Genomic DNA, 16,911 nt, shown 5'->3' with positions numbered 1-16,911 from the left:
ATTAATGAAAGTTTGAAATAAAATCAAAATCCTATATTCTCAAGTAGTATCTCATCAAGTAATATAATATAAGGTTGTCAAATATCTCCCTTCCGCTTTTTTGCTCTTGGTTTATAATACAAAAAGGCGGAAGGGAGATATTTGACAACCTTATATTTTTAAAAATCTTAACAATTTCCTTGATTGTACGATAAATAAATGCATAATTTGTGCTTGGATAACACAATTTTATTCATATACTTTATAGAAGAAATAGAATTTAGTCAACCCTACTACAATGCGGAGATAAAATTGCAACAGCTTCCCCGTAACACTGTAAAATCGTTTTTAGTGTAAAAACCTATAAGTTTCTTCTCTTAATGACTGATAACTAGATATTGTAATATTTAGATAGATTTATTACGGATTATTTTAGCTTTTACAATATAAACGAGGCAGATTATATCGGCAGAGGATGTGTATGATATTGGTTAAGTAGTGCTTTAGAGTTCTTTCCCAGCACATTCGTCTTTCTAAATAAGTCTAAAACAAATTGTGTTTGATTTTTTTTTGAAAAACAATTTAATTTAGGTTTTGTTTATTTTTTTTTATCATATACTTTATACTCTTCAATTTAATAAAAATTGATATAATTTTCTTTTTTAATGCTCTTTATGAACTATATTCAATTCAATAAGAACGATTTATTAGTTATTCTGTCTTTTGTATTCATTAGTCTCCATATAAGACGGAATAAATGTAATAATTTCTGTGCCAATTCTGAGTTTCCTACAAAGCAATATCTGGTTTACATAGAACGCGCTAGGAATAGCATGGTTTATATTTAAATCTGAGTTTCTTATAGCGCGATTTTCGTATTACTGGTACACACTTACTTTTATTATAGGAAACTTGACTAAATTTAAGAACATAGATTAATAATTTAAAAAAAAAATGCAAATATTTAAAAATAATCTCCAGACACTGAACTCAGCAGTAACAGTTATTATTGATAGCATTTACAATTACAATCATCATCTTAAACTTTTACAGACTATTATAATAAAATTTAAATACAGCTTTACTCTTCAATTTTCTATTTATTTATTATAATTACCTATGTAAGAGCGTAGCTCTTGCAAATGCCTTCCCACATTCAACACAAGTAAAAGGCTTCTCACCACTATGTACATTGGCATGTTTTGCCAAATCATATTTACTGAAGAAACTCTTTGAGCACTGATCACAATGATATTTTCTTTCTCTGGTATGACGGCGCATGTGGATGTCCAATAATTGTTGAAGAGGAAAACTTCTATCGCAATGGTCACAAGGAAAGACATCAGTTTCAACACAAACTGTTGGCTTGTTGGGATTATCATCGCTGAGAGCTGGTCTATCATCATAGTCTAAATGATAAAATAAATTTTATGATTTTTGTAGAAATTGAGTGAGAACATGATCTTATATGAGCAACTAAAAAAAAAAAAAAAAATTGAATTGAGTGAGAGTATTGGGAAACCAGAGTAAAATGTAAAAGTTTTTTTATGAAAACATCATTAAGTCTTTTGTACCATGCAGTACAAACCCACTAAAACCCTCAAAATCCACAAAAATCCATTTAGTTTAGTATCAGGTGCAATTTGTTCTTTGTCCGATCAGACCATGTTTCAAAAATCATAAATAAGAAGATAACTTATGGTAATGTCAGTAAATACAGTATATAAACAAATGAAAAAAATATATATAACTCTGTTTTACACATTTTACAAATTAATCCAAAAATAACTATAAAATTAAGTCTTGGTGTAAATGGTAGTTATATAATATTTGATTTTCAACTGTTTTATTATATTTTATTAAAAGGCCTTTCAGTACAAGGATAGCATTTCTAAATATGCTAATTAAAAATTAGTCCAACCTCATTACCCATAAAATTCAAAACAATTTTTTTTCAATTCACTAGTAAATTATTATTTAGCAATATTTGCTATTAGTAATACAGTCCGCATCGATCTGAATAGAATCACATTATTTGTTTTTTGGTATCTTTTACAATTGTGACAAAATGTTATTTTGAGAAAAGAGGTATCTCGGCCAGATGATAAGCTAGAAAATGGAAAATTGGCATATCATGGGATTGGATGCTTGCAAACTTGTCTAAACGGCATATTAAGATTATAAATATAGATAATCATAGTTATTTGCATTTTAACAGGGGGTATGTAACCAAAATGCCCCACCTCAACCTAATAATGGATGGAAAAACATTTTCAATATCTCACATTAACAACAACAATATTTACCATAGAAATCTTCCTTAAGCACATATTGTTCTGTATTTCCATCGTTCAATGTACTTCTGCGTTCAATCTTTAAAACTTTGGATACTTCAGTAGTAGTAGTTCCAGCTTGCAGATTCAAAATTTTTGGTTTATTTTCATCATTCTTAGTTGCTTTGTTTTCAGTCCTATTTCTATTCCTTGTCACTGGTTTGAGCTCAACATAGGTTTTGACTTGCTTTGGCGAAGGAGGATTCTCCTCTGCAGTCTCATTGGAATCCTCTTCCACCTCATCAATACCACGTTTTCGATTTTGCACCTGTATTGTCTGAATGAAGAAAATTTTATTAACAACAATATTATATTGTATAACTTGCAAGTTTTATCATCATCGTTAACATCCATTATAGGAAAAAAACTAAAATTTAACTAAACAAGGTTTCTAACTAAAAATATTAATAGAGTTAATTCCTATCAAATTTGCATACCTCAAAAATATCATCTGGCAAACTTATTGGTTCAGGCCAAACCCCAGTGTTTGGATATTGCCTCAAAGCGCTATCACTCTGTTTGCAAATTTGTTTGAATCGATAAGATCTATCCATCAATATTCTGCATGGGCTGCATATAGTCCTAGGCATTCCATCATTATAAAAGACCTATAAAAAAAATAAGATGAAACAATATTACACTAGTATCAACATTAAATAAATCATTAAATCATTGAAAAAAATTGAATTCAATTCTGCGATATGTTGAAAATTTTTAGTAATGTAGATTATTTTTGAGCAAAATTTAATTTTTAATATAATCTGTTTCAAGATTTGCTATAAAAATGAATGCAAATGCTGTCACATAATTAATTATAATTTATTCACCTTTGTTTTAAAATGATTTGATAATTGTATTGTAATGACTAACTACTTTTAGGCTGAAGAAATATTTGCTTGAATAAATTTTTTTTAAAAAAACTAATCAATATTGTGCTTTAAATATAAATAAAATGTTGAGAATGTTATATAGTCATTAAACTGTTCGAGCAATTGAGCAACTTATTAAATTAAACCTTTAATATTAATGCCTTATTTGAGATCATTCATTCATTCAAGATGTTACAATTCATTCCTTCATTATGAAAAGATTTTCTCCAAGTTTCAAATATAAATTTGATATTATGTATTAGTTGTAGTAGATCCAAATTGTAAATATAGTGATATGAATATTATATAAATATATTTGTACCAAATAAGTTTGAAACATTAGATTCCGAATAGAAATAAATTGTCACCAAAAATTTAATAAATAGTTTGAGCAAATATGAAATTCAAAACAGAAGATTCGCAGAACATAACTAATGAATTATATTTTGATCCCAGACCTTTGAATAAATTATTCAGCTCAAAAGCAAAACAAATTTCAGGTGAGTAAATCTTTTATAATGTAGACCCACTTTTATGCTTTTTCTAATTAATTTTATCAGCATTATAAATGCAATTATATATATATATATATATATATATATATATACATATATGTATAAATATGTAATAATTATTTCAGATGGTAATGAATATGCCGTTTGAACAAAAACTTCTTGAAAGACATCCATCTAGGGAATAAAAACAGAAAGAAAACTAAAAATTTGAGTCATAATTGGTATATATATATATATATATATATATATAATTCTCTCAATGCATAATGCAAAAAGTATCATTCCTTGCCCTTAAGTAAAATTGTAAGTCGATGAGCATCTTAGTTAATTAAACTTTTATGCCTTCATATTTCTTCCTAATTCCTTTTATGATGTCATATTCTTCATAAGAAAATGCTAAATAATAAATAAGAATTATTTGTAAACATGCAAATTTAACAGAAACATTAGTTTTTAATAAAAAAACATGTATTGAATTTAGTAACTGAAAAACTGATGGTAGATGAGTGAGAAGGCCAATTGTGATCAAAGTGCTTATTTGAGCATTAATATTTAGTATATTCTTATAAACAAAAGTACCATTACCCTTAGCGAATTAAAGGTAAAAATACCCACTTAGTAAACAAACCATTTCTTAATTCGATGGCGCAAAGTTAAAATGTCATTTCCAAGATTAGAGAAGCAAACCATACAAACAAAACAGTCTGTTTACGTTTTTGCGCAAACTTAAAACGACAAATAAATCAATTAACTAAATCATTATTTCAGTAATACCTCAACAGAAACACAAGCCATAATCTGTAAAGGCAACGGCACCGCGTTATTTTCTGCGGGCGAATCCTTTTCAAATATGTTTGTCAATGGTTCTTCCTGGGTCATGCAGAACCGACAGATTCGCTTCAAGCATAATTCTTCGCGTTTTTCCTCCATTTTCTTAGCGATTTTCAACGCCTCGAAAGGAGTTTTCCACTAATTAAAATTAAAACACCAATTGCACGGGATATTCGCTTAGCTAGACGCCATGACTTGGCGAGTGACAAAATGGTGAACGGCTTCGCCCTTGTCACCTGCTGTTCTTTCGTATTATTGACCAAAGATGGCGACTCATTATATTAAACAAACGGAGTTATTTACTTCATATTTGTTTTGATTCAGATAAATCTATCAACAATTGAAAAAACTATTTTAAATAAAGGTACGGTTTATTTTATTTATTAACTTCTCGTAGGGTGAGTTGAAGTAATTGCAAAAAATCGTAATTGAAAACATTTGCATATCTTTACGTTGCAGAGATTTCTGTACATTTTAGCATACTCATAGAAAACAATTATAAATCTGTTGAATTTAAAATCGGACTAACAATGCATATCATAAAACAATTAAAAAACTAAACTAGTCGGGGTGTATGGCATCGTGCCTCAAGGCAAATTGCTGGAACTTCCCGTACAGTAACGAAATTTTTGAGGAATACTGAATGTTTTCAAATAGATTATATTATAGTTAATATTGTAACATTGTCTAATATTTATACAAATTATATAAACTGAATTGCAAAGTTAAAATTATTTGTTTAAAGTATATTAGAACTATAGTCAGAATTAAAAATAAAATCTGAATTATCTTCGATATACAAAAAAATTTTTTTTGAAAAAAAAAGTTGGAACATTTTTTTTCCAAAATCAATTATTTTGTTAAGACAAGCAGCAAGTTCTTTGAATCATTTAAATCGAACGCTTAGTTCTCTCAAAATCTGCCATTTTTTACACATTTAACTCCGTATCTACGAAATGGCTGAGCCTGCCTTTGCAAAAAACTAATAAACACTTCTCCCAATCATTACTAATTGAATGTTTTTTAGATCATTCAAATCGGATGCTCCGTTCTCTCAAAAACTCGATTTCTATTTTCTGCACTCTTTGCTCTTTATCTCCGTAACTGCTGGACCTGCCTTTACCAAAAACTAATCAGCTCATCTTCCTATCAATAGGAATAGAATGTTTTTTGAACCATTCAAATCGGTTGATCCGTGCGTCCGAAAACGTGACTGGCAATTTGTATCCATACATACATACATACACACACACACATCCATTTTTTCTGAGGTATGCCAAAATGTTCAGAAACCTTCAAAACGTCGAGAAATGTAAAAAAATTCAATTTCGATTTTCGGCCCATTACAATAACTTACCCTACGGAAGATAATAAAGTGGATTTTTTTACCCGCGGGTTTAAGCCCAGATCTACCCTATATTTATATTTATTTTTATATTTATATTTACTTTTTAATTCCGCCGTATCTATATATAATAATAATAATAATAGTAAATGGTAGTCTGCCCGAAGGCAGGTCCATGGTGTAAGAGGCACCACAAATAATTTCCTTACCCTTCGTCCATCATTCTCATTAGCATTATTTCCTATTATTTAATGTATTTTCCAAACTTCTGCTTTCATGCTTCTTTATCCTGTGCTTCGGCTTTCAGTTTTCTGTTTTTTGTCTTCTCGTGTAAGTCGCCAATCGTCAATTCTTCTTCTTTCCATTCCTTTTGTTCCTTCTATTTTACCCTCGACGACGTCGTGCAGGAGGCACTCATTTTGCAAAAGAGGTCCGATCCAGTTTCCTTTTCTTCTCAGAATTGTGCTCAGTAGATTCCTTTCTTAGCCCACTCTTCTCAGGACTTCTTTATTTGTTATTTTGTCTGTCCACTTTATCTTCTCCATTCGCCTCCAGTACCACATTTCAAAACTCTCGAGGTAATTTTTATCGGTCTTTCTTAAAATCCATGTCTCCGATCCGTACAGAGCTATGCTCCGGACGTAGCACTTTATTAATCTCTTCCCTAAGCCGAGACTCAGTTTGCTCGTCAGTAGCATTCACTTCTTCGTGAATGCCGCCTTGGTGCTTGCGATCCTTGTCCTGATCTCTCTCGTGCAGTATCCGTCTCTGGTCAGTATGCTTCACAAAGATTTGAAATGATTCATGTTTTTCAATTCTCAATTTTCTCTACCATTATCCTCAAGGGATTATTCCTTTTTGTGATTTTCATCACTTTCGACTGGTCTAGGTTGATTTCCATTCCGAATCATCTACCCACTTCGACGATTCTGCTTATCATATTTTGAAGCTTGGTTTGGTTTTTCGATATTACTACTTACTATGATGATACTAGATCATCAGCTTACTTTATGGTGGTGATTCTTCTTCCTCCAATCGAAAAATCTCCTGCGCCTTAAAGTGTCTCGTTGACGAGCCATCTCCGGACAGGTTGAATAGGATTGGTGACATACAGCATCCTTGCCGCACTCCTCTACCTATTTCAACGCTGTCTGTATCTTATCTCCCTGGTTCACTCGAACCTTTACTTATCTATATATATTATAGATAATTAAATGTCTGTCTAAAAAAAAGAAAATGTCTTCATTAAATTAAAAAGATGGTCAGAGATGATCAATCCGTAATAAAAATTCACTATTTTCATTAACTTTGAAAAATCTCAATCGAACTTCATTAAAAAACGTTCACTGACAGAAATCAAGATAATATAAATGATATAATTAATATAATAATTCTTACGAAATAGTGGTTTGTAGAAAGAGAGTGAAAATTTAGTTTTCTGTTTCTTCATAAAAAAATAAAAATTGACCAAAAAAATTAAAAAAAAATAATCTGGGTGGCCAACCCTTAAATCAAAATATGCAACAACATGCTCAGGGATATACCTAACAATTTCCCATACTTTCACGCCGATTGGATGTATGGTTTATAAAAAATAATTTAATAACTATAATAATTATTTCAAAATAGGGGCTTGTGGTAAGATGGTGATAACTTAGGGCTATGTGTATTTTTAATATAAGCATTATAAAGACATTAAAAAATGACAATAAAAATTTAATTAAAAAAATCAGGGCGTCCAGCCCCTACCACTTGGTTTGAATCAGAATACATGAATGCCTGTCCGGGAATACTAAAATTTACCGAAATTTTCACGGGGATCGGATGCATGGTTTATAAAAATTATGTAATTACTATTTGTAATAGTAGGTTGAAAATTTAGCGTTAAATTTGTTGTTATATACGCATGATATAAAAATGAAAATTGACCAAAAAAATGAATAAAAAAGTCTTCGGTGCTGTCCTGGTACATATCTAATAGTTTCCCAAAATTTCACAGCAATGGAACGTATGGTTTAAGAATATAGAACACACACAGACATACATTAATTTTTATATATATAGATTTTTGACAGATGATAGAGATCATAGTCTAATTGATAGTTAAAGCATGTTTTGGCAGAAAATATTGTAATACAAGGTTTTATGACAATATTTTTTGTCTTAACGAACATACTGAAATTACTGATGTCTACCCCCTACCTACGTAAGCCAACATGTTTGAATAATTTGTTCAAATTGAATAGCCTCACATGATAATACTCATATAATACTCTACAATAACTGGTTATACTTAAAAATCAATCATAAATTACGTATTGATTTTTTACTGATTAAGTCGATTATTTACACGTATCAGAAAGTTCATGTCACTTGCCCTAAGGCAAAACTTACTTAAAAGTTTGAATTATATTAAATATTTTAGAAGCCATATCAAAATAATATAAAAAGCTACTCGAAATAAATAAAAGAGAATAGCTAAATTCATTTGCTTTAATATTTTATATGTATTGTGTTGTAAATGCGTTAAATTTTCGTAATATTTTCGTACACCTCAATTAATAATAAATCATTTCTTGTAGGTTAATGCAACTTGTTCCAAATAGTACAAATTACAATCTGAATTAACCATTCCTATCTCTGAATCTCGTCCATTATTATTTTAAAACCTTTTATAAAACTCGTGTTAATGTAATCGTTCGTGCATTTATTTTCCAGATCGTGAGAATAATTTTTTTTACTAATGAAGTAAGTCTCTTCATTTGTGTCAAATTTGCACAATTACGATTTCGCAAAAGTGAAGGGCGATGTGCTGTTTGTTCAAACAAAAAATTATATAACCAATGCTGTTCACATCAGCTAAAAGACAATCGTGTGAATTCTTTTTAACTTTAACGACGTCCTGAATAGAATGCAATTCTTCTAAATTCTAAATTTTATCTGTGCATTGTTAAGCGGGATAAGGATTACTGATTCCGCGTTATTCACGGACTATGCGGATGCAGGTTGATACGGTCACGATTTGTTCGAGAAGACAGGGTGGAAATGGGTGCCCCCAAACGATTATGAGAACTTTTGTGTAGGTGCAATCTCCTAAGCATAAATATAGTGAGTGACTTATATTAGTAAAACACTACCTTGTCATATTCTTCCGCTCTTATCTTACTATCGGTTAATATCTTAGTTATAATTTTTCAGGGGTGTAATATTGATATGGTCATGATTTGTACAAGGAGACAGAAACAGGAGTCACCAAATGATAATGGTAACTTATGTGTATGATCTCATAAGCTCATATAATAATCTCATATTGTCTGGTATTGGTTAAACACTCATTTATCACATTCTTCCTTTCTTATCTCATTATCGATTAATATCAAAGTTATAATTTCTCAAATACATTCATATTCATGATGCAGGTTGATACGGTCACGATTTGTTCGAGAAGACAGGGTGGAAATGGGTGCCCCCAAACGATTATGAGAACTTTTGTGTAGGTGCAATCTCCTAAGCATAAATATAGTGAGTGACTTATATTAGTAAAACACTACCTTGTCATATTCTTCCGCTCTTATCTTACTATCGGTTAATATCTTAGTTATAATTTTCAGGGCTGTAATATTGATATGGTCATGATTTGTACAAGGAGACAGAAACAGGAGTCACCAAATGATAATGGTAACTTATGTGTATGATCTCATAAGCTCATATAATAATCTCATATTGTCTGGTATTGGTTAAACACTCATTTATCACATTCTTCCTTTCTTATCTCATTATCGATTAATATCAAAGTTATAATTTCTCAAATACATTCATATTCATGATGCAGGTTGATACGGTCACGATTTGTTCGAGAAGACAGGGTGGAAATGGGTGCACCCAGACGATTATGAGAACTTTTGTGTAGGTGCAATCTCCTAAGCATAAATATAGTGAGTGACTTATATTAGTAAAACACTACCTTGTCATATTCTTCCGCTCTTATCTTACTATCGGTTAATATCTTAGTTATAATTTTTCAGGGGTGTAATATTGATATGGTCATGATTTGTACAAGGAGACAGAAACAGGAGTCACCAAATGATAATGGTAACTTATGTGTATGATCTCATAAGCTCATATAATAATCTCATATTGTCTGGTATTGGTTAAACACTCATTTATCACATTCTTCCTTTCTTATCTCATTATCGATTAATATCAAAGTTATAATTTCTCAAATACATTCATATTCATGATGCAGGTTGATACGGTCACGATTTGTTCGAGAAGACAGGGTGGAAATGGGTGCACCCAGACGATTATGAGAACTTTTGTGTAGGTGCAATCTCCTAAGCATAAATATAGTGAGTGACTTATATTAGTAAAACACTACCTTGTCATATTCTTCCGCTCTTATCTTACTATCGGTTAATATCTTAGTTATAATTTTTCAGGGCTGTAATATTGATATGGTCATGATTTGTACAAGGAGACAGAAACAGGAGTCACCAAATGATAATGGTAACTTATGTGTATGATCTCATAAGCTCATATAATAATCTCATATTGTCTGGTATTGGTTAAACACTCATTATCACATTCTTCCTTTCTTATCTCATTATCGATTAATATCAAAGTTATAATTTCTCAAATACATTCATATTCATGATGCAGGTTGATACGGTCACGATTTGTTCGAGAAGACAGGGTGGAAATGGGTGCACCCAGACGATTATGAGAACTTTTGTGTAGGTGCAATCTCCTAAGCATAAATATAGTGAGTGACTTATATTAGTAAAACACTACCTTGTCATATTCTTCCGCTCTTATCTTACTATCGGTTAATATCTTAGTTATAATTTTTCAGGGGTGTAATATTGATATGGTCATGATTTGTACAAGGAGACAGAAACAGGAGTCACCAAATGATAATGGTAACTTATGTGTATGATCTCATAAGCTCATATAATAATCTCATATTGTCTGGTATTGGTTAAACACTCATTTATCACATTCTTCCTTTCTTATCTCATTATCGATTAATATCAAAGTTATAATTTCTCAAATACATTCATATTCATGATGCAGGTTGATACGGTCACGATTTGTTCGAGAAGACAGGGTGGAAATGGGTGCACCCAGACGATTATGAGAACTTTTGTGTAGGTGCAATCTCCTAAGCATAAATATAGTGAGTGACTTATATTAGTAAAACACTACCTTGTCATATTCTTCCGCTCTTATCTTACTATCGGTTAATATCTTAGTTATAATTTTTCAGGGGTGTAATATTGATATGGTCATGATTTGTACAAGGAGACAGAAACAGGAGTCACCAAATGATAATGGTAACTTATGTGTATGATCTCATAAGCTCATATAATAATCTCATATTGTCTGGTATTGGTTAAACACTCATTTATCACATTCTTCCTTTCTTATCTCATTATCGATTAATATCAAAGTTATAATTTCTCAAATACATTCATATTCATGATGCAGGTTGATACGGTCACGATTTGTTCGAGAAGACAGGGTGGAAATGGGTGCACCCAGACGATTATGAGAACTTTTGTGTAGGTGCAATCTCCTAAGCATAAATATAGTGAGTGACTTATATTAGTAAAACACTACCTTGTCATATTCTTCCGCTCTTATCTTACTATCGGTTAATATCTTAGTTATAATTTTTCAGGGTGTAATATTGATATGGTCATGATTTGTACAAGGAGACAGAAACAGGAGTCACCAAATGATAATGGTAACTTATGTGTATGATCTCATAAGCTCATATAATAATCTCATATTGTCTGGTATTGGTTAAACACTCATTTATCACATTCTTCCTTTCTTATCTCATTATCGATTAATATCAAAGTTATAATTTCTCAAATACATTCATATTCATGATGCAGGTTGATATGGTCACGATTTGTTCGAGAAGACAGGGTGGAAATGGGTGCCCCCAGACGATTATGAGAACTTTTGTGTAGGTGCAATCTCCTAAGCATAAATATAGTGATTGATTTCTATTGATAAAACACTACCTTGTCATATTCCGCTCTTATCTTACTATCGGTTAATATCTAAGTTATAGTTTCTCAGGGATGCAATATTGATATGTTCATGCTTTGTACAAGTAGACAGAAACAGGAGTCACCAAATGATAATGGTAACTTATGTGTATGATCTCATAAGCTCTTATAATAATCTCATATTGTCTGGTATTGGTTGAACACTCATTTATCACATTCTTCCTTTCTTATCACACTATCGATTAATATCAGAGTTATAATTTCTCAAATACATTCATACCAAGGATGCAGGTTGATATGGTTACGATTTGTACCAGTAAACAGGGCAGAAATGGAGCCATCCAAACAATAAGACTGTTGTGCCATAATTGCAGATTTAAGGTTTTATAAAATGAAACAGTTTACACTTTTATAACTTATACATTTATTCACTTATTTTAACTGGTATGTAGAGATGCGAAAGGATTCGTGGTTGAAATTGGAATGAGGTGATTGAGGCCTTTTGGCATAGAGGGCGGAAAGGGTCGTATTGCCAGGTTGCAATGTCCTAAATGTCCCAATGTCCCTAAATTATCTTATGCAAAAAGGTATATTGAGTTATGATCCAGGAGATGGCACAACAATACGATCTCATAAACATAAATATAGTGACTGCTATCGGTATAACACTCCCTTATTAGATTTTTCCTCTATTTTACTATTGATCAATATATAAGTTATGATTTCTCAAACGCATTCATACAAAGGATGCAGGTAATGGTCACGATTTGTATAAGGAGACAGGGCAGAAACAGGAACCAACGGATGATATTGGAAACTTGTGTACGATTTCATAAGCATAAATATAGAGCCTTGTTAAAACAGTTACTCTATCGATTAATATTCAAGTTATAATTTGCAGAGGATGCAGATTCATATGGTCAAGGTTTGTACAAGGAAACAGAGCAGAAACAGGAGCCACCAAATGATAATGAAAACTTTTGTGTATGATATAGTCACTGCTATTGGTGAAATAATCAATATTATTGGTGGAATAATATTGGATTCACTCTCTCCTTTACTACTGATGAATGTATAAATTGTGATTTCTTAAACACCTTCATGACAAGGATGCAGATTAATACGGTCACAATTTGTCAAAAATGAAAGCCCCCAGGTAATAATAATTTTTTATATTTAATCTCATAAGCATAAATATAGCGACTGCTGTTGGTAAAATAATTTCCCAACACAATAATGGAAATTTCTGTGTACAACTTTTACACATAATATGCTCTTGAACAATCACTAACTTTATGTGAAGAGCGGCAATAGATATTGTCGTCAGAAAAGTAATCAAGTTCCTCAAGTACTTGTAATACATCAGGATTAAATAAGTTAATTTACAAAGGTAATCATGACTTTCATAAGGGCATATTCGTCCTCCCCCCTTTATTTGTCAAAATATTAATGTGTTCTAATAAATTTATCAAGTGCATAATCGTTCGTAAGCTACTTTATTTTTAACGTTCCCTTTAGGTTTATTTCCCTATGAACAAATAGCAACAATAAACACCTTAAAATATTATAGGACTACGGAAAGTTATTTATGTATAAAAAGTTTGGAAAACTGTGTGGGCGTTGCACATTCCTTGAAGAATCAGCAGTAACTTTAACAAAAAACTAGATTTAATTGCCATTTTGCCTTTAGACAAGTTGAAATTTAAAACCTTATAAAATTAACATGAAATTTTTTTTAAATTATTGTAATTTTTGATGATTTTTTATAACTAAACTTTCGTTGATTTATAATAAAACTTCATCAAAATTGTTAAAAAAATCCAACAATTAATTATAAAGAAACAATTTAATTATAAAGGTTTTTAATGCAATTTAATCAATAATTCATTTCAATTTAATCATCACGATGCCCAAATAATTTCTTCCGAACTAGTTCAATATTTTTTCGTAAACGCGAACAATAATAGTTCCATCTATTTGCAATTCTAAATAAAAGGCTCGTCTTTATCAAGTTACACTGAAAGGCTTTCAAATTTCTGAAATCCGTTCAGCCGTTTTTAAAAAAACGTCGATGATCAAATTTTGGCTCACATACAAACACACACACTCTCACATTCCAAATTTAGTCTCAAACGATTCAGGATGACTTGAAACGAAAAAATAGAAAAATAGGTAATTGAGGTTTCTGGCTAAAACATAAACATAAATTATATAATTTTATATTAAATACACGTTACAATATAAATTATCAAACAATACATTATTCTTCATAATAAATTACGTTATTATTATGAATGAGTAAATAATCGGTTATTGAGTTGACACAGATTTAAACATTTGCAAGGATAAATTCACATAATAATATGGTTAGATAAATCTGCGGACAAGCACTTATACTAATTGAAAAAAAGATAATATGAAAATGCAATTACATAAAATGTTTGAAATTAATAAGGCAATAAAACAATACAATTGTTTATAAAACAAATATAATAGAATTTACTACGTTGAAATTCCGTAAAGTAATATTTTAACGTATCGTTTTTCAACAAGGGGGTGTCCATTAATCACGTGAGGTTTTTTGGGGGAGGGGAGGTAGTCAAAAAATCACGAAATATCACGTGGGGGAGGGAGGGGTATAGTAAGATATCATGAGTATTTACTTTTTAACTGATCTTTTTTTAAGTAATTCAAAAATTATCAAAAAAAATTCAAAAATTTTACAGTTTTTCACGTAACTAAAAATATACGTGATGTTTGGTGGGGAAGGGGAGGTAATTTTGAATATCACCATGTATCACCAAGGGGGAGGGGGGTCCAAAAATCCCCAAAAACTCGCTCCCGTGATTAATGAACGCCCCCCCACGTGTCGGTTTCCTTTTTTTCATTATGGTCTTATTATAACATTTTAAGTATAATCCGCTATTTTTCACTTAACGTCACCTTAATAAAATTTCATGTGACAACGTCTTAAACAAATATAAATAATTCACAAACGACCTAAAGTAATATTTACAATCTTTCCACAACATTTCTTAATAAATGAGTAAATTTTCTAAATTTCTTTGTTCAGAAAGCGGTTCTGTAAGTCTACCTGGATAAAACATATGCATTTATGTATATTTATGTTGGTATATATATATATATATATATATAATGCGTGTGTGTGTGTGTGCTTGCGGCTAAAAATTAAACAAAAGCACATCTTAATTTCTAAGAAGGGGGCCACCGCGAAGACTCTCGCTCGAAGTCCTTACAATTCCATTCAGTGTTCGTTCCGCAGTCTTCAATTAAACACTGAGCTTTCTAAAGAGACTCAAAAAAATACTCATAATTAATAGAATATTAATTAATTATTTCAAAAACAAAAACTAGATTTAATATTAAAGTTCAAGTTGGAATAACCAAATATATAAAAGTGATAGAATTAAATAAAATACTTATATAAATATAATTTTTTTGTCAAGTTGGTGTGATTAAATAATTTGCTTTTGGATTTGAAAATTTATTAAAAATGAAGTTTGAATTGTGCGTGCTGGCGCTTGTTTTTGCAGGTAATTTATATGAAAATAATTAATATTAATTAAATGATAAAATTGTATCTAACAATAAGTTAATTTTGTGAATAGTAGCATTTATTCATTGGTCACATTGAACGTTAAAGTCCCCTTATTGTAAAAAGTAATGTTTTAAATTTTACACTATTAAAGATGCAATTTATGATACATAATTTCAAACATTTCTATATAACCCCGGCAAATTTTTCCTTTTTTGCAAATATTTTAATTTGTATATTGAATTATATATATATATATATATATATATATATATATATGTTCAAAATGCCTTGCAAAAAATATCTTCATGACTTAAATAACATTTTATAAAACTACAAAATGCCCTAAAAAATTCTATAGCGATATTAATATTTACGACAATAAAATTTAATTTATCTAAATTTTTAATTGGTATTGTTATATATTATTTATTTCTATGCTAATTTATAATTTATTATTTATTTTGCATTATTTCTCTTTTCCCCAATTTTTTTCTTGTATTTAACTTTTTTTGTTTTAGTAAGAGCTTTACATCATATTTTTTACTACTAAGAAAACTTATGTCAATTAAAAAATTATTCAATAAATTAAAGTACGATTTTATTAGGGATAATACGGATAAAATGACACAGTGGCCATATATAAAATATGGCAAATTTTATTAACGTTTCGGTGACTGTATAACATAACCAAAATCAAGGATCCATATTCACAATCCTGCCAGATGTTAAGCGTCATTGTCACAGTCAGTTATTTGTATTTATTCTTTTAAAATAAAAAAACTCATGCCAGTACTAAAGATTTTGATGAATTTTACAGAAATAATCAGGCGTTTGATAAATTTTTAATTAGTTATTCTTTTTTTCGCTCTTGCACAAAATGACTTTGAAATGCTCTTCAGTCTTACTTATACTATGGACAAAATGACAAAGTACTATTTCGTAAGTACTGAGACTTACTAAGACTGTTTTATTGTTCAATGAGGTCAAGAAAAAATAAAATTGTTACCTGTGAAAAGCGATTGACTTCCAACTTTTACTCTTACTACTTCTAAAAACAGACCAAAAAATCCAACGGTCAGAAAAAGACTTGCATTTGTTGCAAAACCTTCTTTTCCTATTCTGACCCCGGCAAAAGTTTCCTTTGGGCTCATGCACTGATGTCCCAAAGACAATCATACCATATATGTCATATTGTCCATACTATATGAACAAAATGGTTTTTGTAACTGCATTGTAGTTGCATTTTTTCTTAATAAATATGATATTATAGTTCCTACTTAATTAAAAGATTATATTATTGGTAGTCAATGAATCTAAGATGAGTAAAAGCGATTCAGATTTAAATAATATCATTAAATAAATAAATATGATTAAAAAACAAAACACCAAGTCATTTTGTGCATACTTCCCCTACATATTGTAAAGAATTCTCATAAACGGTGTGATATGTATATTTTTTA

The 16,911-nt window shown here is 30.3% G+C and overlaps 2 protein-coding genes across 2 annotated transcripts in view; one reads left to right on the top strand and one right to left on the bottom strand.

Moving 5' to 3' along the window:
- Positions 1-1,092: 1,092 nt before the first annotated feature.
- Positions 1,093-4,668, bottom strand: LOC113386729 (zinc finger protein 260-like). Its single transcript, XM_026624492.1, has 4 exons — positions 4,471-4,668; positions 2,750-2,920; positions 2,286-2,589; positions 1,093-1,388 (listed from the first exon to the last, which is right to left on the bottom strand). Exons 1-4 carry the CDS (start codon positions 4,624-4,626, stop codon positions 1,093-1,095), a joined length of 927 nt encoding a protein of 308 aa, XP_026480277.1. The 5' UTR covers positions 4,627-4,668.
- Positions 4,669-9,085: 4,417 nt separating this feature from the next.
- Positions 9,086-16,911, top strand: part of LOC113386719 — a 36,112-nt gene continuing 28,286 nt past the window's right edge. Inside the window, exons 1-8 of the mRNA XM_026624482.1 lie at positions 9,086-9,148; positions 9,484-9,561; positions 9,898-9,975; positions 10,312-10,389; positions 10,725-10,802; positions 11,139-11,205; positions 11,553-11,618; positions 12,794-12,876. Of these exons, the coding sequence (XP_026480267.1) occupies positions 9,086-9,148; positions 9,484-9,561; positions 9,898-9,975; positions 10,312-10,389; positions 10,725-10,802; positions 11,139-11,205; positions 11,553-11,618; positions 12,794-12,876 (591 nt within the window). The remainder of the gene's footprint in view (positions 9,149-9,483; positions 9,562-9,897; positions 9,976-10,311; positions 10,390-10,724; positions 10,803-11,138; positions 11,206-11,552; positions 11,619-12,793; positions 12,877-16,911) is intronic.

The sequence above is a fragment of the Ctenocephalides felis genome, unplaced genomic scaffold, assembly GCF_003426905.1.
Source record: "Ctenocephalides felis isolate EL2017-DRISC unplaced genomic scaffold, ASM342690v1 CF-g0.4_SCAFFOLD_00845, whole genome shotgun sequence".
Lineage (NCBI taxonomy): Eukaryota > Metazoa > Arthropoda > Insecta > Siphonaptera > Pulicidae > Ctenocephalides > Ctenocephalides felis.
The sequence above is the reverse complement of the archived record's forward strand: the minus strand, read 5'-3'. Positions and strand labels throughout refer to the sequence as shown.

Bases quoted from the DNA above. Each gene is read 5' to 3' on its own strand.
- LOC113386729 (XM_026624492.1), bottom strand. From the start codon at position 4,626: ATGGAGGAAAAACGCGAAGAATTATGCTTGAAGCGAATCTGTCGGTTC. The intron at 2,921-4,470 runs GTATTACTGAAA...TTTTTTTTATAG, and splicing joins TGGCTTGTGTTTCTGTTGAG to GTCTTTTATAATGATGGAAT. The intron at 1,389-2,285 runs GTAAATATTGTT...TTTATCATTTAG, and splicing joins GCTTAAGGAAGATTTCTATG to ACTATGATGATAGACCAGCT.